Genomic DNA, 25,557 nt, shown 5'->3' with positions numbered 1-25,557 from the left:
AATAAGTATGTATAAGTAACACTATAGAATAAATGATATATCAATTATGATTTTATAAAAGAAACAGCTATTCATTTTTTGTTTCATATTGTTACTCATATGTACTACCATAAATTTATTACATTCACTCTGCACGTTATATTATATATTATAATTTTTAAAAGCACACAATTCATTTATACTAATATGTGCAAGTACATAATTCAAGTACAGAAAGTTGAGTTTATTAATAGTTTGATTTAGACAGTGTTTCGCGGCAAACGCATAAGTTAGTGATCTATACTATTCATATTCATAGGTATACGCCCGTAAATTGCAGTCGCTACTGCACAGTCCGCACCCGTATGTACGTTCGCGTAGTGCGTCTCAGAAAACTATCCTTATCGAAACACTGTCGTACATACATACACACACATATACGCTTATACCTAAAATCGAATTTTAAAAATCAAGGAAAACATCATCGGTGCTCGGGATTTCCTTAATGATAGACGTCTATCGTTCGTTTTAGCGTGGTTGTGTCAAGCGACGATGCAATTTATCGTCGAAGCTGGTGGTTGTTTTGAGCCTGGTGTGTTACTCGATTAGAATGGTTGCAAGTGTCGCGCGCATCGCTGGCAACCCGTGTAGTGTTGTGCCAAAATAAATCAGTGTTAGCTTTTCCTCGGTTACTGCCAGTAAACGAATGTACCCCGTCGTTCGGATTCGTTCGCAAGCGGCGGGACGAGCTATGAGGATTTGCGATTACCCGCTCTTTTGTTTTGAAGACTATGGGTGTCATACTCCGCTGATGTGCATCCCGGTATTTTAAAAGCGATCGGCTTCGCCGAGCGGAGGTGTTTTCTTCGACTATCATCGTACCTACCCACCGAATTATCTTCTCCTCGCTCACCTGAGTTATATTCACGACAGAGCAGCAACGCATCATTTTTTTCCACACTACTGTTTCCAACTACCTTATCCGCCCTGACGTGATTCGCCCGGTTTGCCCGCCACAGGACGGGTTATGTTTCCCACTTTCATCGGAATTCTAGGTAAGCTTCTTCTTTCCTTCCGTCTCAATAAAAGAAATAAAACAATTACGATAAAATATTTATCGATCTTTTTCTTTAGATTGTTGTGTTGTTTCTTAACGAAGATCGATGCTTACAATCGAGAAGCTCTTGTCAATGACCCCAAGTTTAGCAACAGAATCGTTTTCATTGTTTTTTTTTTCTATTGTTGTACATTCTGTACAGGGTATCAGTGCACGGCCGCATTATATTCATATTTACGACTGGTATTATTGTTGGAAGCATTTTACTTTACCATTTTGTGAAAGCTTTAGAAATTTGGTCCTCTAAGATGTAGTTTCATTAATATTCAGTTACTCACAAAATTGAGTATATACATTTTATGAAAACCTTATTTGATTAACAGAAGACAAACAATTTTTTCATGAATCAAGTTTTGTATATGCATTAACAAACAATTATGTATTTATGTTAAATTGTATAACTTTCCTTTATTCTTGTTAATAAAATAAGATGAATATATTATTTGTGTTTTCTTAAATGATTCATTGTTTCAAATTGTATATCAAGTAAATGAAAAACTTCATTTGTGAAAGAATCATTTGTTTTCTATTAATTGAATAAACAAGACTTTTATAATTTAATTTTGGGAGTAACTATAGGTTCTATTTTATTGTTTAGTAGTACATTATCAATCAAAAGTAGATACCTTTGCTTATTGTTGTTTAATGAAAGGAAGATTATTAGGAGTTTATTCGCTATGCAATTTTATGTATTATCATACAGTAAAAATTTAATTAAAAATCTTTTATTTAAAGAAAGTCATGAATTATTTTCTCAAATTTCAAAACGAGAAGACATACATATGTATGATTAGTGCAATGTTACTTTTCGTAATAAATAAATTTCAATGCCATTAAAAATGAAATTGTTCAGAATATGAAGTATGATTTATTTTAAGGATAACAAAAGTTGGTGTGAACAAAATATATATAATAATCAGATATATGATTACGTGTTTATATTTGTTTCAAATTGTAGAATTATACAATAGCTACATAGACATGTACATACTTTTATCGCTAAAGTTTTTGAGTCAATTTTACTTTTGAACCACTTTGATTACGTGTAAAAAAGAGGCATTCCAGAGATTAAGAAAATAAAACATCAAGGAACTTTCAATTGTTCCTTTATTTTTTTAGACATTCAATCGTGGTGGGAGGTGCCAAGTATAGCACACTTCTGCTCATTATTTAGGGCTGCCTTCAATCTTCTGGACTTTGATATTGAGGTACCTACCTAAATGCTGACTCGTATGAGTAGGCATTGTATATGAGTCTTGTTAGTATTGCTTCAGCTTCAGGAAGTTAAATAAACCATGCTTCAGCTTTTTTATGTTTTTTAAATGCTTATGCATTATTATTTATGCCTACATTAATAAATTCTTTAATCACACATGTATATTAATTGTACCCAATTTTAGGATTTAGAAGAAGCTTTACTAACGGATGGTGGAACAGAGGGACGTTTAGTACAGGAACTAATAGTCAGGTTACTGGAAGGTTGTTTACCTAATGATACCCGCAATGACATCTCTACCTTTAATTATCAGATGTTTCTTCGTAGACTTTTTCGTAAGAAATGTCAGGTAAAGATGATTTTTATATTCTGTGGTATTCTAAACATAAGAATGTATCATGTTGGTATTAAGACTAATCAATGTTTTATTTTATTTACAGGAATACAAGTGTGAGAATCCTTTTAATACAGATGTAGATTTTGAATTATTGCCTCTTCGTCAGAAAGTAGAAATCTTACGTGCTCTCTGTGACTTCAGGCTCGACGCCGAAGACGTGGTACGTGTTTAGGAGAAGATTGAAATACAAACTTAAATGACTGTATAATCGATAATAGTAATGCTAGCATGTTGATATTATATTTCCGTGTTTTCAACATATGTTTGTAGGAGCAATCATTAAGTAATTTAGACTCGGATAGCCTGCGAGTCGAACCTTTAGGACATGATCGTAAGAATTCTGCCTATTGGTACTTTTACGGCACTCGATTATATAGGGAGGACTACATTGATACTTCTAACAGCATCTCGTACAAACAGAAAAACAAACCTAGGGATAAAAAGCGTAAAAGACGACGAAACAGAGTGGCGAAGGAGGAAGAGGAAGAGGAGGAGAAGAAGGAGGACAGTTTAATACACGGGGAGGGAAAAGAAAGCGTCTGGCAGGTTGTCTGCTTTACTCAACAGGACTGGAGTCGTTTAGTTGAAAAATTTCGTGATTCGGTAATTGTCTTTTTCGATTTAATTATTTTATCTTTTAAGCTTCGCTAATAACGTTATTGTAACACTTAGGAGTACGATACCGAACGTAAACTTTACCGTACTCTATCCGAAGATTTCATGCCGGAAATCCCTAAACTTTTTGATTTAAAAGAAAAACAACAAAGACGCAAATTATTACAACGTAATAGTTCGCGCGTTCTTCGAAGCCACGAACCTGCGGCACAGATGGAAACAGTCATGGTTAGATCGAAGATCAAAACTAAAACGAACAAAGGAAATAAAAAGGGGACACAGAATTCAAAGAATGTTTATGTTAAAGAGGAGACACCTCCACCCTTGCCTTCTCCTCCAGTTCAAAAGAAAGGACGTCAAACTAATAATTCGTTAGCTTCAGCCGTTGGTCAAATTGTAATTCATACCGATGAAGTGGAAGGAACAGAGAAGAAAAAGGGTGTTGGAAGTAATAGCGATGGAAATTATGTAGCTTCTAATTACGGATATAAATATGGATATTCATTTGGGATCGAGGAAGAAGAACGTCGAGTTGGTATGCACAAGGTTCTTGAAAGTCTTAAGGACCATGTGGATGCCTGGCCATTCATCGATCCCGTAGACGAAGAATATGCACCAAGGTATATAGAATGATACATATGTCTAAACTCCTTATCTTCGAAATATAAATATAGAATTGGTAATTTACGTTTTAATACAGATACTATAGCGTGGTACGCAAACCCATGGATCTTAGTACAATGGAGGAAAAACTCGAGAATGGTTTATATAAAAATTTAAACGAATTCAAACGTGATTTTCGGTTAATAGTAGATAATTGTAGACAATACAATGGTTCTGATAATGGTTAGTGGTTTATACTTGACTTGCTAATGAATCGTTATGTAATATAGTCTTGTGGTGTAAGTGTTATTGTTTTCTCACAGAGTATACCGAAATGGCGTTCAATCTTAAGGAAGCATTCGATAAAGCTGTGAATCGTTACTTAGAATCGGAAACATCCAGCGATGAAGATACTTCATCACCGAAATCCTGTCTCACGACTCCTACATCCCCGTCGTGCCCTTCCCGTGTTTCGTCTCCTCATCAAAATAGGAAACGTTCGAAAAAGTCGACTAAGAAATCCAAATCGTACAAGTCCGAAAGTAAAGGAAAGTCCAAAGTGAGCGATAAAAACGACGAAGAAGAAAAACGGGGGAAAAATTATAAACTTCCGAAGAAGAAAAGGGGGAAGAAAAAGAGTAAAAGAGTAAAAGATGAGGAATCCGTGAACGAGGAAGAACAGGAAGAGCAAGAAAGCGAGGATGCAATGTCCGAATCGAGTATTATAACGTCAAAAAGAAGAAAACATCTTGACGTGAATAACTTATTATTAAAAACCAAAAAGCTGTCGCCCAAAGAATCGGAGGAATTTAAAAAGATGGATAGAAAGATGAGTAAAGAACGTCATCAACAGAAAAAGGAAGCGGAAAGTATGCGACCGATAAAGGATTCGAAAGAAAACAAAAAGCGAAAAGAGGACTTCGAGGAAGATTACGAGCCCCTAGTCATCGCGAAAAGTAAAAGTAGAAAAATCGAAAAGAAAGAACTCGAAGAAACAGAAATATTCACGGATAACGCGAAGAAGAACAAAGTGAAAAAGAACGAATCTCACGAAAATGAAATCGTGTCGGAGGAGAAAGATAAAATTGAGCATATCAAGGTAAAGAAAAGTCGAAAAAAGGAAAAGGCAGGATTAAAAGTCTTGAAATCCGACGAAAAATCCGAGAAGAATCATATAAAGGATAAAGAGAAAAAATCAAAACAGAAAAACGATGAACTTAAAAATGGCGAAATATCGAGCGAAGTAGATTCCAAAGATGTAGATCTAGAAAGTGATATAGAATCGAAAGAAATGCACGCATCTAAAAAAATCCCTGCATTTATAGGTAATAAAGATATAGAATCGTTGGACGGTTTAAAGGATAAGATAAGCGAGAGGCGGCGGGAGGAAAAGTTAAAAAGTGAAAAGGAGAAACAGAAGAAAACGTCGAAAAGCGACCTTCACAATATGTATTCAAAAAAAGTGCCTTCAAACGGTAGTACCTTTAACGACAGCGATAAAGCCAGCGCAAAACGACCAAAGCTAAAAAAAGGAATGAAAGAAGAAAAAGTTCCTACTACGGAAGATCCAGTTAAAACTCAAGACCAAGAAGTCAATGAGACCAAGAAAATAAAAGTGGCTCCGACCAAAAGTACCAAAGGATTTGGAAAAGAAGAAAGTTCGATACAAGCGTTGAATCAAGCAACAGAGCAAACACTCCATGTAAGCATATTTTATGAATCATTTTTTTTTAGCGATACAAATTCCTATAATATTTTATTCTCACGCAACGTATTACTATCACGTTTTATTATACATATTATAATTTCGTTCTGTCTTTTAATAGGACATCAATAAATGGCTCGACGACGCACCGAGACTTTCTGAATTTTCTTCTGGAAGCGATTCTCCGGTATTTCATTCTTCCGTTGAAATTGGTCGATCAGGACCAAAGGTAGAAGCGCCGAGAAAACGACCAAGTTCTATCAAGATCTTTGGACCTCATGGACCTAGTAGACCAAAAAAAATACAACGTACAATAGACCGTTTGCAACCTGGGAAAAGTAAAGGAAACTTGCTGTTAAAGAAACCGTTGAATTTACCTAATGCTGGTACCAACGAAACAACGGTACATCCGTCAACCGGCGACAATGATCAAACGAATAAAAACGCGGACGAAGAACCAAAACTTAGTCTAGGAACTGTTCTAAAAAACGTGGATTCCATTCAATTAATTTGTAAGAGCTTAGTTTCTTCGCCTAATCCTAATTTTTCAAACGACGACGAGGAAGAAGACCACAATACCGTTCCTACGATCCCAGTGTCTAGTTTGAAAGAGGAAAAATCATCGTCCGGCGTGACAGCGACACAAGCACCCGCGGCAACAGAGGAATCTAAAGATGATCAGTCTACCGCTAAGGAAACGCAAAAACCTAAAGCAGCAACGCCTAATTTAAGCGCATGGTTCAAAGCCTTTGGTGCGCCTAAGTCGAAGAAGAAAGACGAGGAATCTGAGGATAGTACGACAAAGAAAGATGGTGACTTGCAGGAAGTGTTTTACGGTAGACAGAGGAGAATGAGTACGGGTGGTAGTAGTGTAAGTGAATCTGTTTCGAGTTTCTCTCAAGAATCACCGCCTGGACGATCCGGTCGATCTCCGCAAGGTCAACCTATAATGGCTTCGGTTGAACCTCAAATAAGAGGAGCTGGATTTTATCAAGACGCTTTATCGACAGGAAGTAGTCCTTACAATAGCCCTTATTACGCTACTCCTCCAAGATACAGTGCGCAGTTACCACCTACTCCTTCTCCACAAAATCATCCTCTATCTCCTGCTTATCCATCGTCGTCTTATGAACAGGCTCCTCTTTATTCTCAAATACCAGCTCAACAGCAGCATCAAACGTTTCAAAAATCTCCACAGGAAAGTTCTGGAGAAGTGTATCACCAGTTATCACCTACATTTCCACAGCGTTCTCCTCAAACAAACTTCCCTCAAAACTCCGCTCAAAGCGAACCTTTCAATCAACCAGTGCAATCTACCGCTACCAATCAAAATCCACCCGCGACCTATTCGCAACATTCGCCACAGCCGGTGCAACAGGTGTATCCTCAGCCATCTCCTCAGCCACCACCGTCGAATTACTCGCAACCATCGCCTCAGCAATCGCCCACTCCTAAATATTCGCAGCTTTCTCCACAACAGAACGCTGCGAATTATTCTCAACCTTCCCCGCAAGCTTCCAACTATTCTCAAGCGTCTCCTCAACAACCGCATTCTCCTTATTCGCAGAATTCTCCTCAGGCGCCTCCAAATTACTCTCAACCGTCACCACAGCAGCAACCTTCTCCTTACGCGCAGTCTCCTCAACAATCGTCCGGATATTCTCAGCTCTCGCCTCAACCGCCTTCGAATTATTCTCAACCGTCGCCTCAACCACCTTCGAATTATTCTCAACCATCGCCTCAGCCGCCTTCGAATTATTCTCAACCTTCGCCTCAACCGCCTTCGAATTATTCTCAACCATCGCCTCAGCCGCCTTCGAATTATTCTCAACCGTCACCTCAACCGCCTTCAAATTATTCCCAACCGTCGCCTCAGCCGCCTTCGAATTATTCCCAACCGTCGCCTCAGCCTCCACCCGTCTATCCGCAACAGTCTCAACCATCGAACTTTTCTCATCCGTCTCCTCAAACGCATGCCGTTGGTTTCACGCAGTCGTCGCCTCAACCTCTTACAGCGTACTCTCAACCGTCGCCTCAACCACGAAACTACTCTCAGCCCTCGCCACAACAGATTCAAACTTTCCCGCAACATTCTCCGCAAGCACCACCTTCGTATTCCCAGCCTTCTCCGCAAAACACACCGTACTCTCAACCATCGCCCCAGCAACCCGCCAAGTACTCCCAGCCGTCTCCTCAGCAACCAGCAAACTATTCGCATGCGATACATTCGCCTCAAACGCCTCAGAATTATTCGCAACTGTCTCCTCAACAGGCACCGCCGAATTATTCTCAACCTTCACCTTCACCTCAACAATCTCGCAACTATTCGCAGCCTTCTCCATCGCCTCAGCAGTCGCGCAATTACTCTCAGCCATCGCCATCGTCTCAACAGTCCCACAATTACTCTCAGCCATCGCCGTCACCTCAGACCCGCAACTACTCCCAACCTTCGCCGCAACAGAAAACTGTGTGCGCCTCGCAACCGTCTCAACAGCCTTCCAACTACTCGCAGCCATCGCCTCAGCAGAGCAGCAACTATGCTCTGCAACAGCAATCGTCCAAAAACACGGAAGAGTATCCGCAGAACCCGTCAACGCCGTCTAACTACTCCCACGGATTCAAACAGAATCATACTTACATACAGTCCCCGACGCCGTCGTCGATCAACGAAACGGAACACCGGACCGATTACACCAAGTCCAGCAGCGCTGAAAAATCATCGAGCATAGAACAACAGAGAAATTTCGCCGTGTCGGCCGAGGCATCGTTGAACTTAAACGCAAATCATCAAATATATCAATCACCGAATCAGTACCCGCCCGCGTTCGCCAACAATTACTCCAACATCGATCTGCAGAGGTCCGTCTCGAGACACGGTGGTCAGGAGCAGTCTCAACAGCAACAGCAGTCGGCCCAGGAACGTGTCAGTTTCACGGACTTGAGCGAATCTCTGAACGCCCAGAAGTATGCTCAGCAACGTTCGTTCCTCGGTAAAACTTCCAGCACGGGCGAACAGCTTTCGACGCAGGATCAGTCACAGCTCTTAGCATTCCAGCAGAACCTGACGGCCCACGAATCTCTCTACCCGACCAGTTTCCAGCCATCCGGATACCCGATGCCAAATTCCAGACCGATGTACCCCAGTCCGCATTATTTCGATACCGGCTCGAAGACTGCCAACAGCGGAACCGCCAATAGCTCCACGGGTAACCTACCACCGGTGAAGAAACGGGCGTACAACGAATCATCCGCCGAGGCGTCGCGTGGTTTGACGCAAGAGGCTGCCTCGAGAGCGAGTCAGGAACAGTTCGGTTTCGATCCCATAATGGCGTTACCGCAACCGGAAACAGTCTCGGCTAGTCAGTTCGACGCTACCTTCGTCGGGAACCTGGCAGACTCGGTCGCAACGAATTCGGCGGCGTACGCTCGCCTGGGTCTGGGTCTGGTAGGTCGCAGCGGCAAAGAACAGCAACAATTGTTGACGATTCCTAGACCACCGGCGACGAAGGCGGAACACCTGGCGTACGCTCGCAGTCCCGCCACCGGAGCCGCGGAGCTGGACCTGAATCTCCTTCAGAGTCTGCAAACGGCCAGCGCGAAGAACACGCAGGGTATACTGTCCATGTCTCGCAGGGGAGCAGACGCGTCTTCGGGTTCCACGTCCACGCCTGCTAAAACGAAGAAAAGCAGGAAGAGCAAGCAACAGCAGCAGGAGCAGCAGAACGTTTCGTCGACGGTCAGCAGTGAACCCCAGGCGAGCATACCTGGTTTTCCACAGTACACGGGGACGTCTGCGGATTCGATCGGTTTAAAGAACACCGCCATAGTCCCGCCTGCTGGGAGTGCCTTCAACTTTGCCGCATCGACCAACACCACCACCAGTTCACCTTTCTATGATAAGGACGCGACCGCTGCGGCATTCGCCTTTTTGGACGAGTTCCGGAATCCGAACAGTTATTACAGCATGGCGCTAAGGCAACAGCAACAACAGCAGCAACCGCAAGTACCGCCCGTCTCGGATGCCACACAACAAGCCTGCAACAAACTTACCAATCAACCGCCAAGAAACTATCCGCCTCATCCTTTTCTTCATTCTGCACAGAGGTCGGCAGCTTACGGTCCACCGGTATCCGCTTACGTGACTCCGCATGGACCGAATTTGACCATGGACCCAACTGCCTATCAACAGTACATCCATTCCCTCTATGCTCTTCAACCGCCGCCGCATCATCATCGACCGTCCTGGCTTTAGCTGTTAAAATCTTTGTAACAGGGTGTTCGTTCCTCAAACGACACATCGATGGGTATATCGTCGCGGTATACGGTTGGACGAAACAGTATTTAAAATGGCGAATAATTAGGGCTATGCGGATCGTTCCTGGTGTCGAGAGTCTGAATGATGGGTCGGAAAGGTTCGGTCGAAGTTGGACGAGATCTTGATACAAATTGCTAAGTTATACAATTTCTACATTTATAGAATTTCTTAATTTTCAATTGTCACATTTTCACCAGATTTTGGAACCATATTTAGTTACAATGGTTATATTAGAGTATCAGAATCTCGCCCGAATTCGTCCGAATTGGTCCGATCTTGAATCCCAGGATTCCGCATACCCCTAATCAGAACAGTAGTATTTGTTTTTTTATCGATGAAGTAATCGCGAAATTATCCGTGATTGGATACCACTGAAATATAGTAAGATACTCTATTCACAATTATAGATACTGTTTTATCCAATTTTACTTCTACATACACGATCATAATCAGAACTTGCTTCAAAATACAACGACGCTAAAATGTTTTCTTTTTTAATACTTTTAATAGGAATGCTAAAAGTAATCAATATTTTTTTAATGTCACGAATATGTCATTGATTTATTTCATTAATGCATGAACATTATTTTTCTTTTTATCAATTAACGATGAGCAGTTCTAATATTACAATGACAGAGATGGAACAAAGTTCTGATTACGATATTTCGAAAGATAGCCGACAGAAACGCCGCAGTCTCGTGTATGTCAAAAACGCGTGAAAATAGTTGATCGTTAATTTTCTCTTTTTTCTTCTATTTCCTCTATTGTACATATAGTTTTATTGATCGACTAGCGAGCAACGGTTTTTAAAATCTTTTTCGGGAACTATGTATATAACAGGGTTTCAAATTGTTAATTAAATTTATTTCATTGAGCATTAATTAACAATCGACACTTAGTAATTAGACTTTTTAATTATGATTAAAAATTTAATTTTTAGTTTGATCGCGTTTGATCAAAGATTAAAATTTATTTTTTAACAGAATAAAATTTTCAATTAATTGTCGATTAAAAGATATTCAATTATCGATGATAATTTAATTATTAATTACGTAATTAAAAGTTTCGAAACCCTGCTATATAAACAACCGATTTCTCCATTGGTTTGTTTTCCCCATTCTTCGCATTTCTTTGATCTTTTCTTTTTTTACCGAAACAATACGCATCTTCGACATTTTTACAGAAGATTTATCAGGAAAAAAGTGGAAAGGAAAAGAACGTTTAGCTTTTAGTTGGTAATCTATTTTGTAGTCATATGTATATAAAGGATAAGCCTACTTTGCGTAGGAATTTTTGATAGTTTTTTCTAATGAGACTAGTCGACGGCTTAGACGGAAGTTGAAGTCGCTAGTGCCGGAAGTAACCTTTCTATCAAAAGTTCCTCTATCTTAACTGTTCTTCTAATGGACGTCCCTTTCTCTTTCACGGTATATCGAAACATGGAATATGCAATATTCGATTTGTTATAGAGAAAAAGCAAAAATTACGGCCCACTGATGACAGAGTGCTCGCAATTATCCTGCCTATCGGAATACGTATCGGTTTCTTGTTTTACGTTGCAATGGCAAATCGCCAAACACGTAGAAATTTTACGTAAATTCTGATTTCGAAGGATTTCTGTATGATATATCGAGTGCACTGTTGCCGGTGTATCTTATGTAGAGTATATAGACTTGTTAGCGATATAAGCTAGGATTCGTTTCTTTGTATATAAAATACATATCCTCCATAGACGATGTGCTCGATGTAAAGAAAGATCTGCAATGTCGAAGACCTTGTAGAGTCGTCCGCGATAGATGAAAAACGGGAAAACGTAGGGAAATAGATGGAAACGTGAAAATTGTGTGTACGCATGTGTCTGTGTATGTATGCGTGGACGCGTGAGTGGTCAGTATGTGTCGTGTGATTTGTGGATGAGGATAGAATAAAGTGTAATACACCACAATCATACATTAACCCACCTTATTGCTGATAAAAAAGACAGAAGGAAGCGGTATATTAAAACTTATAAATATATACATATATATTGTAAATGTATATTGTAAATGTATCGATGACAGATTAAAGCACAGTTTGTTACAAAGTTGTATGACATATTTTTCATAAACAATGAATTCCTGTCGACCACGATGTATTCAGAATATTATCAATTTTTAAATTTGAAAATTTCAGACTTCCTAAATGTTGACAATGCAGAAAGCAGAACTGCGTTAGCCTTAAAAAATGTATAAAATTTGTGACACAGATATTAAAAAGAAATCAGTCAGATAAACTTCTGCAAGTGCAACTAAATCAACGTTCATTTTAATTATACTAGCTAATTTAATTCCTGTGTACATATGTACAATATGTGCGCCAACGCGTAAGTATAAATATCAAATGATAGTTTCGCGTATAACGCAAATATAATAGCTACGAGTTCCGCCTCTTTGATATCTACGTTTCATGATTCAGTCGATTAAATACTGCCGATATAGCAAAAAGAAGAACTGCAGATAAGTCAGATTTATGATATCAATTAAACATAGCAGCAGCCTTTTTGGCCAAAGTGCATGCGAAGTAGTTGTGCTCTTTATAACAGATGACTTGAAGTCTTCATTGCAAACATATTACGTTATTATTTTAAAAATAATAGTTAATGTACGTATTAGATTGAAGAAAATTATTTCCGTGTTTTCATTTGTAATTATATTATAAGTACATAATTATTGAAAGCGGTAATTGTGGACAGTGTTTTTTTAATTTATCTCGAACTGTAATACCGATAAGCGTGTCGTGCACAAATAGCACATAAAAAGAAAAACGTGTTTAATAATTTGTATCTGTTACAGATAATAATTGGTGCCTTTCATCTACAATCTCCAACATGTTTGAAAATATAAATAAAGAGTTGCTACCAATCAAAGCACATTATTTCCTATTTAATGCAGGTAATTTGGATATATTAAATTTTAAACAATATGCAATTGTAACATCTAATTATATCATTCATATTTCAGCTACTGGACCAATAGTGCCATTTTTACCAACAATAGCAAAACAGATAGGTTTTTCAGGGTTATTAGTAGGCACAATATATACAATATTACCAGTTTCTGGTTTAATAGCAAAACCTTTATTCGGAGGATTAGCTGACAAATTTAAAATACACAAACTATTATTTTTATTATTTCAAGTTGTAGTCGCTGTAGCTATGTTCACAATACTTTTTATCCCAAAAATGGATAGGACCGCAGTTGTTACTCTTAACTGTGATGGTGAAGCATCTTTGGAAATATGTTCAAAAAATGGGTTTTCTACTAATGTAATAAGTAACGTGATATCGAAGACTGTGCATAGAAATTCCTCATGTCAGGTAGGCTGTTTGTATTTCCTCATTTATTATATATTAAATTTTATGTCTTTATGCTTTTAGGTATCTTGTAAAGCCACAGAAGAAATTTATACACAAATGTGTTTACATTGGCAAGCATTAAAGTTTTGTAATATTACAAATTCAAGCATTTCTGATACTGACAGATTTGATTTTACTGTAGAATTTGACATCTTTCATGATTTGAATGTAAGAGTACATATACTTTATTATGTTTATTATAAGAGTAAAAATATAATAGTATTTTGTTCTACAGTTAGATAAATGTGTATATATCCATCACTTTATGGCCAAGTTCCCGAATAACGAATTGCATAAGCCAGCTTGTACAAAATATACAAAAACACTGTGCACTGCCACGTGTCATGATAATCCAGCATTCAATCAATTGTTGGAAGAAGCTGAAGTTGTAGAGAATACTACACAGTTTCAGTTATTTTTATCAGCATCTGTAATAAGTTGGGTTGGAATGGCAGTTGTAGTTAGCATAGCGGATGCTATATGCTTTAATCTCCTTGGTTGGTATCATGTCAATTATTTAAATATTTCATAATTTCTTTACATTTATATATTACAGGAAACGAGAGACGAAAGGAATATGGAAAACAAAAAATGTGGGGTAGTATCGGATTCGGTATTTTTGGAATAAGTGCAGGATATTTAGTAGACGTTTTCAGTAAAGGACAGTCTGAGAAAGATTATAGTTGTATATTTTATATTATGTTGATCGTCATGATTTTTGATATTATCGTATCGGCAACTTTAAGAAAGGTATTAACTTTTTATACAAACTATATTTTCATTAAATGCGAGCTTAAATAGTACAGAAGTCTGATACTTCTAACTTATCAAAAGAATAAAAAATTAACAGGTAATGGGAGAAAGCAGTATCATTACAGAAAAATCCTGAAAACTCTGAAGATGATCCATCAATATTGGGAGAAATAGCCACCATCTTTAAAGACGGTAATGTGTTGGCATTTGGATGGTGGTGCATAGGTGCTGGAATGTGTACTGGTGTAATATGGAACTTTCTATTCTGGTACACCGAAGACTTAGCGACTAGCGCTCAATTTACGTGGCTTAAAACTTTACAAGGCCTTTTGACTGGTATACAGTGTTTTATAGGAGAACTACCATTTAATTTTATCTCAGGAAATGTATTACGAAAATTGGGCCATGTAAATGTTATGAGTTTAGTTTTATTAGTTTATGCGATTAGGTAAGGAAGTTGTAATTTTTGTTTACTATAATTTTTGTAATAATAAGCATTCTATTTTTACAGATTTATGGCATATAGTACTATATCAAATCCATGGTGGTTTTTAATTATTGAAGTCCTTCATGGGCCATCGTTAGGTCTTTGCTGGCCAACAATGGTATCTTATGGTGATAAAGTAACACCACCTGGTACTAAAGCTACAATACAAGGGTTCATTGGTGCTGTGTTTGAAGGAATTGGTTAGAGAAAGTAAACGATAAAAACTAAAATATTCAATGTAACTGATTTGCTAATATTGGTAATTAATTTTAGGGGTGTCAAGCGGCAGCTTAATATGCGGATGGTTAATGGATTCATATGGAGGTATTACAACATTGAGGGTATTTTCAGTAGGTGCACTACTGTGGTTAGCTTGCTTTTGGTTTATTCAGTTGTTGGTGCGAAAACTTAAAGTACCGCCGTTACATTTGGGTCATAATCGTGAGTAACGATTATGTAGATACGAAAGCAACATCAATCAGAATTATATTGAGTACTTAAAGAAACTAGTTTTTAACTGAAGAAAAATATTTGTTATTTGATTTTTTCCAGATTTGGTGAATTATGCCAATCCAGACGATGCAATTCTTTTGACAATGAATCGTGAATTGCATACGTATTAATAAGAATAATTTCATATACCTGTAGCCGATTTACTCAAATGTGGCTATTTTAATTGAACATAATATAGTGTATTTTTTGTATAACCATATTCGTGATTCATTTTTACAGCATTCTCTGTACAATAGAACTCCGTTTATCCGAACATGTCAGGGGATAGGATAGTTCGGATAATACGAGCTTACTAGTTTTATTAGTACTTATTTAGTTCCGATAGTAAGAGTTCACGTTAAATACATCGAAGTCTGTACGTTTTATTGACGTTGATATATGCTTTGAAGTCGATGGTATTTTATATTATGTTCAACTATTTCTTCAAGTTGCACATATAATTTATTGTGAACACAAGAAAAGTTTGTATACTTACATTCCTCATATCAGTAGGCATTCATATAAACCGGAACTTCGCTGGATCGTAGTTCGGATAAAAACAATATACATAGAGTTCAGATAAACGGAATTCTATTGTAACGTTATTTTATAAATAAATGTTGATTATTCAGTATTATGTAGCAGATGTAACACATAGTATTCAATAATATATTGATATTTTGAAGTGAAATTGTTTCTTATCTTTCTGATTTCATTAACGGATAGAAAATGATTTTATAAATATAAATAATAAATGAAATGATCGACAGATGTAAAAGGAGAATTATGTCAGGGTATGTTCAGTTGAGACTTAAAATTGCTCACAAAATATCTCAACCATTTATTCATTGTGAATTCATTTCTTAAGATTGAAATCATATCATGCTAGTAATTTTATTAATTACCAGTATATTTTCAATTATTTATTGAAATCACGCGATAATAATATTTTTTTATGATTTCTGCATAATATGTTGATAAAAAGCTACAAATAACTTTCTTCGGATTTAATACCACGGCAATAGGTAACAGTTGCACGCGTGCAAAACAGGATAGCTGCATGCGAAAAGACTCGGTGGTCATTTTTGCGTAGCGTTATTCTTGTTTAAGATTTCGTCTCTGTTGATTCTGACGAGATGGCGAAGTTGCTTGACTTGGCGCAGGTTCGACGATAGCTTGAAGATTAGAAATTTCACCTGCGGTATCACAGCAGTCATTCATTATAATTCCAGTACTTGAATGAATAAAGGCAAGGCTTCCTTCGCTCGATGAAGCTAAACTAGCTGACAATGGTGGGGATCTTTCCTTAGGTGACGCCGAGGATGCTAAATTGTTTATGGTGGTGGTACTGCAAGTCGCTGTTTCTAGAGTACCATGAAGTTCAAGTATACGCCCTTCAAGAAGAAGATTGATTTCGACTTGCGCTTTATACTTTGATTCGACAGCTTCTAATTCCGCCTCATGCTGATCTTTTGTTTCTTGTAAAAGCCTCTGCAATTCTACGAGTTGCGCTTCTTTTCGCGCCTCTTTACTTTCTAGTTCACTGAGGCGTACTTTCAAGGCTTCTATGAGAGATGTTCGTGATTCCAGTTGCCGCCGCAAATCTAACAAGTATTAAGATGTATTTTAAGTAATTTTTTCTTTACTTTCGACGTTGTTAATAAATGATTCAAACATACTTACTAGTCAATTCTTCCGCATACGATTTCTGTATCTGCGTTGCTTCTTGCTTGGTCATGGGTGAAAGACCATCTGTGCTCTCTTTTAATTTTAATTGTGCCTATGCAAAAAACAATTTTGCAGGTTAACATTCAAGCGAAGATTCATATACACAGGATGAGTCAGTAAAAGCTACCACCTTGACTACCATCTTACAAACAACGTGAGCTAAATAATTTATAAATTACAAATTTTGTATATATATCAAATTTTATAAAGTATTACCTCTCCAAGTAGAAGGAACTTCTTCTGTACAGTATCAAGGGTACGTTCTAATTCTTTACTACGATCTGCAGCCTTTAAAGCTACCCTTAATTGATGCCCTGCATCAAACAGAGAAGCCTCTGTAGAACGAAGTCGTTGTTCACAATCTGTTACTTTCTTTTGTTCGTCTTTTAGTTCAAGTTCAACAGATTCTAAACGATTTTTCAGTGTCTGATTCTGTCGTTGTTCTTCTACGCACTGTACATTATTGATCAGATCACTATATGGATTATTTTTTGCAACTCGATTAATAGATGTGTATTGAGGTTACCTTAATTTTCCAATGATGTACTGCCTCTTTATATTGATTCTCAATTTGACAAGCTTCTTTCTTGTTACGTTCTAATTCAGCCTTTAACCCCTCTACTTCTTTTTCCATTATTTTCAAACGATCAGTCTAGGTGATAAGAATGTTGTGTTTAACTAAAGTATGGAGAAACGCCAGCAAATTTTATTTCGAGTAAATAATGCCAACTGACCAAAGCATAATTATGTTCTTCTAACGCGCGCGAATCCCTCAGTTTACCGAGAAGTCTTCGATTACGTTCAGCGTGAACCTCTCTACGCTGCCGCTCAAATTGCAATTGCATTTGCATAAGTTGCAACAACTGAGTTGCACATTCGATGTCTAAAGTATCATCTTCCCCCGCCTCGCAATCTCCATCGTTTTCTTTCCTTTGTTTCTTCGCTGTACTAGCCCCTTCAAAGAAAATGCTCCATTAAAATTGCTGCCAATTTAAAAATGTAACGTTTATTCATTTTATATTGTACTAACTCGTTTTATCGCCAGAAAAGTTATTAATACGCGTGCAAGCTTCGACATATTGATCTAGCATCGTAGTTGGCGATAATCTACTTTTAGTATCTTTCTGGACATTATTCTGCACGTTCATTCGCGTTTTTTGATCTAAGATACCGAGTAACAGATATTCGTATGGAAGCAAATCAAATGTTTGAGTTCCAGCCTCTTCCAATTTTTTCGTCCCTATTATTCGTTTTTCTTCATTTATTTTCGCCCCTATTATTAGTTTTCCTTCATTTGCTTTACTATGACCAATTTGATTTTGAATTTCGATATCGGGACAAGATTCACTTTTTCGAATCTATAAATATACATACCTTTTCATTATGTTGAAAATCCTTTCCCTTTCGTTAGAAATATTATACATATGCGTGTAATACTAAAAATATATTACCTTATGAAAAGAATTAGAATTTGAAAAGTGTTCTGAAGTCTGACTTTGAGAATACAAGCGCAACTGATAAACCCTTTGAGATAAATCTGTGAAAGCATTTTGCAACTTTTCATTGTGTTGTTCTGGCCGTTCAATATGTTTCGAACTTTCGAATTTTCCAGCAGCTTGAGAGCTTACGATTTCTAAAACCTGCATAGTATAATGTTAAACAGATACATTAACAAACTCTTGTTGTTATACAATACATCCACGTGCAAAAGTATATAAAACACAAAACCTCTTGATCTTCTTGCCATGAATCGTTCTTTCCGTTCTGATTCGTATCCGTTTCAGAAAATCTTCCATCTTCATCGACATTGACAGATGACTTTGGCTGAGTAACAATTTGTCTATCTGACATTATCTTGCTTATCTTGTGCGAAAGAAATCCATGTGCATTGTTTCCATCTCCACCTCCGACCACGGAACCAGATACAGGTGGATTTACAGGAACCGGGGTAGATGGTCGTGAACTTGGTCCTACTGTACCATTACCAAATGCAGTAAGAGCACGAACAGCAGCAGATCCCATCGGTATTTGTCTCGTTGACAATTTCCGTAAATCCTGCACGAAATTTAAAGCATTATTTTAATTACTTCTTCAAATGTTATAAACGTACTTTAACAGGAGTTGTTTCGGGAGTGGCTTCAACCGCAGCTTCTGGAGGAGAAGTACCGCTTCTATTATTGGGTGTTGACGGGGCAGATCGTTGTTCATGAGTTGTAGCTGGAAACTGAGGACTCTGCGGTGGGACAGTCATACTGGGTGACCAAAAAGTTTCATCTTCACCATTGATCGCTTCTGATGGTGCTATTCCTCCACTGGCACTTATTGGAATACACACAGAAGAATAGTCTAAAATATGTAATATTAATAAAACCACATTCATAGATGTAAGAAACAATATCTACTCATTTTAGTAAGATTTACAAACCTAAAGGTGGTGTAGAACGTGAATTAGTATTATTAAATATTTCTTCTCGACATTTATCTAACGTAAAACGACCACATTCTGCCATAACATCATGATGTTCCATTTTCTTCCACCTAAAATTGAACGAAATAGATAATAAATGAATTTCTTCTGGTGTCGTCGCCGCTTCTCATAATAAAGAACATACCTAGTAGCAGAAATTTCCGTGTCTTTTGATGCAGTAACAAGTAAAGGGTGCATCCGTACCGAGTCCAACATCGGTCGAATGGTATGAGTAAAAGTAGCTAATTGATCTCGTTGAATATATAGCTGCTTTAAATATGAAATAAAGTTGCAAGGATACAGAGCATATAATCTGTGAAATAAACTGTACAGCCCTACCTATAAAAAAGTGAATAAAGATAGTAATTATTGCCTCTTATTACTTTGCATTCTTAACACGTACTTGCAAATGTAATAAGTATAAATGATTTTTATCAATAACCCCTGTTACAGATGTAGAAGTAAAATGCATAGGAGATGAAAATACGGACGACGACTGATGATGATAGTAAGAAGCCAATCGACCAAACACTTCGAAAATTTCTGGAAGATATGGCCCTAAAGCAGCAGGTAACATTGGTAATAACATCACCAAGAGGAGAAGTGAACTCATTAGAGATAATGTATCTGCTTCCATCTAAAATTAAATGAATCATAAATATGAGTTTATTCTGTAATTTTGATTACAGTTTAATTATACCTTAAGTAACTTGAGTAAATCCCGAAACAAAGTATGACTGGTAAGCTTGTATAACCAAGTAGGTTGACGCCGAGCAATATGACCTAACAATGTAAGGGTTTGAATTCTTTGGCTGTTGCTTCCTGATTTAGAGAGAGCTTCTGATAAGCGATCTAAAAGATGTTTGTCATGTGGATCACGAACACCAGCTAACACCTCAACAGCTCTCAAAGAATTTGTAGATAGATAATAATCAAAAAGACCATTCACCAACCAATTGTCTTTTGCTAAAAAAGAGTATAGAGATTTGTAAAATAATATTAAGATTACAGAGAGATTTAAATTTATAATCTTACTTACTACATAAAAAGAATTCATGGAATACTTTTTTTATTTCTTCTACCTCTCCAAGTTTATTAGATTCCAATAAGTTAAAGAGATCAGTGATGCCTATTGAATTAATGTTCATTTTGGTGGTAATTGGCACTCCAATATAGACAAACGATACTTATCCTGATCGTCTGATCATATAATGGAAGGAGAAGCAAATATAAAATTTAGTTTTATCCATTTGTCATTTGTTACGTGAGGCAGGCTTCGCAAGAAGCAAAAGAAATTTGGAATACCTGAAACAAAGAAATATGGAATTAAACGAATCTAATCTACAAATTCTAAAATACGAGATTTTTTGTAAAAGTTTGCTATCATGAACTGTCAATTTCGTGAATCAGCACATGATTTGTAGAGCTGTAATTCTGTATAGAAATATCTGTTAACGATACCATTTTAATGTTATCCAACTAAGAATTTCGTACAAGATATCCCTAAGTTATTGGTACATATTTCATCCTGGATATATAAAAAAACTGTTGGTTCAGTCCTATGATATTCGTAAAAAGGTCATTCGGAACAATGTCTGCAAAAAACCTTTTGTGAATATTACTTGATTTTTTAAATAAAATGTCCTGAATACTGCTATAAATACATCAATGAAAATTAACAAGTTAACTTACCCGAAGCTCATCGAGTACTTCGAGCAATTTTTATGAGTTTTATGGCGACTGGTACACCATCACAGATACATCATAGTCTGGCACATACGCATTGGTGTCGCCACAAACGAAAAGCACCACAGTCGCATAATTATTCTTTATATTTACGTTCCGAAAGTTATTCAAACCTGTACCGGCATTTTTTGCTTTCAATTGTAATTAAATGATTTTTACGGAATGATTACTTTGTAAATGCAAATTGATACGTATACTTATATATACGTTAATATTATAAATAAATTAAATTCTAAATAAACCAAGTTTGGTACTTCATTCAAATTCTGATAATCGATATTACTTGAAATACAACAGTTCTTCAGTTTATTTGATTTATCATTTAAAATTGTTGAAATGTTGTAACAAAAAATATTGATCATCTTTTGTCCCACGAAAGAGTATCAAAATTTGTGTATCTTAAAAGTCTACCATTTAGTTTAGTTTTTATTTTCTTCCACAGAAGATGGCGCTTGAGGATTCTATTCTGCTAGATGTCTAACGTGATCTAACCACACCTAACCACAATGTGATACCTATCTATGATCTTTTATTGATTTCATGATCATACACACAGCGGGCAAAAATAAATGGAAAGCGAAAATCGGTGATATCTAATGTAAAAAAATATAAAATATAAATAGAAGAGACATTGTACTCCATTTTTTAAATATATACAAAAATATATGTCTGAGAGAAAAACAGTATTTTGGTTATTGAACGGAATATATTGTGATCAATAAGGATTAAAAATTATGAAACTCTTGCTCACTGTTTATATGCTTTTGGCCAGTGTTGGGTAGTCCCAGTGCATGCGCAGTAACCTATCCGTAAAAGTCCTCAGTAGCGTATACACTTTGATGAAATATAAGGCATCATTAAGCCCTAGTGAGAAAAAAAAAATAAATCTGAAGAAAATTGCAGGAAAGAGAATAAAAGGGTTAAATAATACAACAGATTATATATAATAAAAGTAATATTAAATTTATTTATGATTATTATTATTTTTTACGTTTGCAGCCAATGTGTTATACGAATACCAATATTTGTTGCAAGAGCAAAGGAAAAAGATACCGCACGATTTTTATCAGATCTATGCATGTTAACAAAATAAAATCCATGTATTTCTTTGTTATTGTTACTCTGATATTATAATTTTCACATGTATAAAATATAGTTATTCAAAAAGGTCCTTCCCAGTCGTTTTTCTTAAATAATAAATTCATTTAGTGTTTTCACAGTTGCATTTCCAAAATAGTAAATTCATTTAGTCTTTCAAACGTTATTGTGTTTTTAACCGACTTCGAAAAAGGAGGAGGTTACTCAATTCGATCAGTATATTTTTTTTTTTTTTTTTTTTTTTCTATGTGTGCCCGCCGATTACGCCTAGCTGGATGCACCGATCGGAACGAAACCTTTTGCATCTGGTAGGTTCTGACTCCCCATTGGTACCATTATCAAAAAATTTTTCATTTTTCAATTGCAAAGTATTGTTATTGCAAAAAAACCGGCAACTTTTGAAATAAACTTTTCTCGATTTTAGTGCGCTTTTAATATCTTATCACGGACATGATTCTGAACAATTTTGTTCATATAAAAATTTCGCGGAAAGCTTTAGTTTTCGAGTTATTAGCGAAAAACTATTGTTACTAATATATTGAATTCTACGTATGCCTCCGTGTCTCTGGTGGTGTATGAGTCAACATGCAGTCGCCGATTTTCTACTGTTTCTACAAACACGTCTTGCCGGCCGATAAAAAGCGTGAAATAAAATAATTTTTAGAAAAAAAATACGCCGACTTCGAAATGCACTAAAAAGTATAAAATAATTTCTATTTCCTAATGAAGTAATTTCTATTTCATTCAATTATACAATTATGTAACAGATATGAATGAAACCTATTTACTCGTTAGGTATTATATTAAATACATTTCAACCTTTTCGGAGGCGGCGCAAAATTATTTTGAATATGTTATTTAATTTTGCGCCGCCTCCGAAAAGGTTGAAATGTATTTAATATAATACCTAACGAGTAAATAGGTTTCATTCATATCTGTTACGTAATTGTATAATTGAATGAAATAGAAATTACTTCATTAGGAAATAGAAATTATTTTATACTTTTTAGTGCATTTCGAAGTCGGCGTATTTTTTTTCTAAAAATTATTTTATCTGGTATCTTAAATTAAATAATGTCCCATATTCCATCAGTCAGGTTAGGTCATATTATGTTAGGTCAGGGCCCAGGATAAGGTCGGATTATGTTAGGTCAGGTTGTATCAGGTTAGGTTCGGAGACCTAACACATTTATTTCCCCAATTACTGGACAATAATTACTCTATGATAAGAGTAATTATCCCTATTACTCTTACAATTTTCAGTATAATCTATTATTACTCATACTAATATTGTTATTATGGTTAGAACAATTAGTATTATCCTTATTACTCCTATTATTATCAATATAACATATATTATCACCAATATTACGACTACTATCATCGCTGGAACTGTAATTATCCTTACTACTCCTATTATTATCAATATTATTACGCATATTACTACTTTTATTATCATTATCCTTATCATTCTTATTATTATCAATATTACTACGCATATTACGACTATTATCATCGCTGGAACTGTAATTATCCTTACTACTCCTATTATTATCAATATTATTACGCATATTACGACTACTATCATCGCTGGAACCGTAATTATCCTTACTACTCCTATTATTATCGATATTATTACGCATATTACTACTTTTATCATGATTATCCTTATCATTCTTATTATTATCAATATTACTACGCATATTACGGCTATTATCATCGCTGGAACTGTAATTATCCTTACTACTCCTATTATTATCAATATTATTACGCATACTACTACTTTTATTATCATAATCCTTATTATTCTTCCTATTATCAATATTATCACGCATATTGCTACTTTTATTATCATAATCCTTATTATTCTTATTATTATCAATATTATTACGCATATTACGACTACTATCATCGCTGGAACCGTAATTATCCTTACTACTCTTATTTTTATCAATATTATTCCGCATATTACTACTTTTATCATAATTATCCTTATTATTCTTATTATTATCAATATTATTACGCATATTACGCCTGTTATCATCGCCGGAACTGCAATTATTCTTACTACTCATATTATTATCAATATTATTACGCATATTACAACTATTATCATCGCTGGAACTGCAATTATCCTTACTACTCTTATTTTTACCAATATTATTACGCATATTACTACTTTTATCATCATTATCCTTATTATTCTTATTATTGTCAATATAACCTAAATTATTACATATATGACTATTGTTATAATAGTTAGAACTATAATTATCATTATAATCGCTCTCTTTATTATCAATTTAACCTATATCACAACCAATATTGCTACTTCTATTATCATTATAACTATTAGTGATAGTAATAATCTAGTTTTAATATAAATAATCCTTATGACTCGTATTACTATGGGTGCAACTATAATTATTATCCCTACTACTGCTGTTACTATCAGTCAGGGATAAAGGTTAGGTTATATTGGGTTAGGTCTGGGCCTAAGGTTAGGTTATATCAGGTTAGGTCTGGGCCTAAGGTTAGGTTATATCAGGTTAGGTCCGGGCCTAAGGTTAGGTTATATCAGGTTAGGTCCGGGCCTAAGGTTAGGTTTTATCAGGTTAGGTCCGGGCCTAAGGTTAGGTTATATCAGGTTAGGTCCGGGCCTAAGGTTAGGTTATATCAGGTTAGGTCTGGGCCTAAGGTTAGGTTGTATCAGGTTAGGTCTGGGCCTAAGGTTAGGTTATATCAGGTTAGGTCTGGCCCAAAGGTTAGGTTATATCAGGTTAGGTCTGGCCCAAAGGTTAGGTTGTATCAGGTTAGGTCTGGGCCTAAGGTTAGGTTGTATCAGGTTAGGTCTGGGCCTAAGGTTAGGTTATATCAGGTTAGGTCTGGCCCAAAGGTTAGGTTATATCAGGTTAGGTCTGGCCCAAAGGTTAGGTTGTATCAGGTTAGGTCTGGGCCTAAGGTTAGGTTGTATCAGGTTAGGTCTGGGCCTAAGGTTAGGTTATATCAGGTTAGGTCTGGGCCTAAGGTTAGGTTATATCAGGTTAGGTCTGGGCCTAAGGTTAGGTTATATCAGGTTAGGTCTGGGCCTACGGTTAGGTTGTATCAGGTTAGGTCTGGGCCTAAGGTTAGGTTGTATCAGGTTAGGTCTGGGCCTAAGGTTAGGTTATATCAGGTTAGGTCTGGCCCAAAGGTTAGGTTATATCAGGTTAGGTCTGGCCCAAAGGTTAGGTTATATCAGGTTAGGTCTGGGCCTAAGGTTAGGTTGTATCAGGTTAGGTCTGGGCCTAAGGTTAGGTTATATCAGGTTAGGTCTGGCCCAAAGGTTAGGTTATATCAGGTTAGGTCTGGCCCAAAGGTTAGGTTGTATCAGGTTAGGTCTGGGCCTAAGGTTAGGTTGTATCAGGTTAGGTCTGGGCCTAAGGTTAGGTTATATCAGGTTAGG

General features: G+C 36.4%; 3 protein-coding genes across 9 annotated transcripts; 2 read left to right on the top strand and 1 right to left on the bottom strand.

Moving 5' to 3' along the window:
- The first annotated feature begins 241 nt into the window (after positions 1–241).
- LOC100877127 (uncharacterized) lies at positions 242–12,030 on the top strand. 3 transcript variants are annotated; one of them, XM_012282627.2, is made up of 9 exons: positions 242–1,034; positions 2,216–2,304; positions 2,497–2,661; positions 2,753–2,869; positions 2,980–3,312; positions 3,382–3,944; positions 4,025–4,170; positions 4,251–5,629; positions 5,754–12,030. In XM_012282627.2, exons 1-9 carry the CDS (start codon positions 1,007–1,009, stop codon positions 9,882–9,884), a joined length of 6,951 nt encoding a protein of 2,316 aa, XP_012138017.2. In that variant the 5' UTR covers positions 242–1,006; the 3' UTR covers positions 9,885–12,030. The 3 variants fall into 3 exon arrangements, with proteins under 3 accessions (XP_012138017.2, XP_076385686.1, XP_076385685.1); XM_076529571.1 differs by lacking the exon at positions 2,216–2,304 and having other exon boundaries at positions 243–1,034; XM_076529570.1 differs by lacking the exons at positions 242–1,034; positions 2,216–2,304 and adding an exon at positions 2,331–2,354.
- A 131-nt stretch (positions 12,031–12,161) lies between these two features.
- On the top strand, positions 12,162–15,764 carry Sugb (Sugar baby transporter). Of its 3 annotated transcripts, none has more exons than XM_012282619.2 (10): positions 12,162–12,309; positions 12,779–12,877; positions 12,947–13,302; positions 13,363–13,509; positions 13,577–13,838; positions 13,898–14,091; positions 14,220–14,542; positions 14,606–14,781; positions 14,855–15,022; positions 15,134–15,764. In XM_012282619.2, the coding sequence occupies exons 2-10, from the start codon at positions 12,814–12,816 to the stop codon at positions 15,202–15,204; spliced, it is 1,761 nt and encodes a 586-aa protein (XP_012138009.1). In that variant the 5' UTR covers positions 12,162–12,309; positions 12,779–12,813; the 3' UTR covers positions 15,205–15,764. The 3 variants fall into 3 exon arrangements, with proteins under 3 accessions (XP_012138009.1, XP_012138010.1, XP_003702054.1); XM_003702006.3 differs by lacking the exon at positions 12,162–12,309 and adding an exon at positions 12,342–12,587; XM_012282620.2 differs by lacking the exons at positions 12,162–12,309; positions 15,134–15,764 and adding an exon at positions 12,339–12,587 and having other exon boundaries at positions 14,606–14,791; positions 14,855–14,994.
- Positions 15,765–15,983: 219 nt separating this feature from the next.
- Positions 15,984–21,114, bottom strand: Tsc1 (tuberous sclerosis 1 protein hamartin). 3 transcript variants are annotated; one of them, XM_012282621.2, is made up of 16 exons: positions 20,961–21,114; positions 20,730–20,863; positions 20,308–20,573; positions 19,969–20,234; positions 19,672–19,905; positions 19,414–19,607; positions 19,227–19,339; positions 18,912–19,147; positions 18,530–18,856; positions 18,253–18,441; positions 17,832–18,159; positions 17,536–17,756; positions 17,328–17,453; positions 17,018–17,254; positions 16,757–16,853; positions 15,984–16,677 (listed from the first exon to the last, which is right to left on the bottom strand). In XM_012282621.2, the coding sequence occupies exons 3-16, from the start codon at positions 20,414–20,416 to the stop codon at positions 16,169–16,171; spliced, it is 3,186 nt and encodes a 1,061-aa protein (XP_012138011.1). In that variant the 5' UTR covers positions 20,417–20,573; positions 20,730–20,863; positions 20,961–21,114; the 3' UTR covers positions 15,984–16,168. The 3 variants fall into 3 exon arrangements, with proteins under 3 accessions (XP_012138011.1, XP_012138012.1, XP_012138015.1); XM_012282622.2 differs by having other exon boundaries at positions 20,730–20,874; positions 20,961–21,072; XM_012282625.2 differs by lacking the exon at positions 20,730–20,863 and having other exon boundaries at positions 20,961–21,088.
- Between the last annotated feature and the right edge of the window lie 4,443 nt (positions 21,115–25,557).

Source organism: Megachile rotundata, chromosome 3 (assembly GCF_050947335.1).
Source record: "Megachile rotundata isolate GNS110a chromosome 3, iyMegRotu1, whole genome shotgun sequence".
Taxonomy (NCBI): domain Eukaryota; kingdom Metazoa; phylum Arthropoda; class Insecta; order Hymenoptera; family Megachilidae; genus Megachile; species Megachile rotundata.
The sequence above is the reverse complement of the archived record's forward strand: the minus strand, read 5'-3'. Positions and strand labels throughout refer to the sequence as shown.

What these genes read in the sequence shown, in the direction of transcription:
- LOC100877127 (XM_012282627.2), top strand. Translation starts at nt 1,007, where the DNA reads ATGTTTCCCACTTTCATCGGAATTCTAG. An exon ending in TTCTGGACTTTGATATTGAG is followed by an intron (nt 2,305 to 2,496) that starts GTACCTACCTAA and finishes ACCCAATTTTAG; the next exon opens with GATTTAGAAGAAGCTTTACT. An exon ending in TTTTTCGTAAGAAATGTCAG is followed by an intron (nt 2,662 to 2,752) that starts GTAAAGATGATT and finishes TTTTATTTACAG; the next exon opens with GAATACAAGTGTGAGAATCC.
- Sugb (XM_012282619.2), top strand. Translation starts at nt 12,814, where the DNA reads ATGTTTGAAAATATAAATAAAGAGTTGCTACCAATCAAAGCACATTAT. An exon ending in ACATCTTTCATGATTTGAAT is followed by an intron (nt 13,510 to 13,576) that starts GTAAGAGTACAT and finishes TTTGTTCTACAG; the next exon opens with TTAGATAAATGTGTATATAT. An exon ending in TATCGGCAACTTTAAGAAAG is followed by an intron (nt 14,092 to 14,219) that starts GTATTAACTTTT and finishes GTATCATTACAG; the next exon opens with AAAAATCCTGAAAACTCTGA.
- Tsc1 (XM_012282621.2), bottom strand. Translation starts at nt 20,416, where the DNA reads ATGAACATTAATTCAATAGGCATCACTGATCTCTTTAACTTATTGGAA. An exon ending in ATTTACTCAAGTTACTTAAG is followed by an intron (nt 19,906 to 19,968) that starts GTATAATTAAAC and finishes ATTTAATTTTAG; the next exon opens with ATGGAAGCAGATACATTATC. An exon ending in AGTTCCTTCTACTTGGAGAG is followed by an intron (nt 16,854 to 17,017) that starts GTAATACTTTAT and finishes TTTTTTGCATAG; the next exon opens with GCACAATTAAAATTAAAAGA.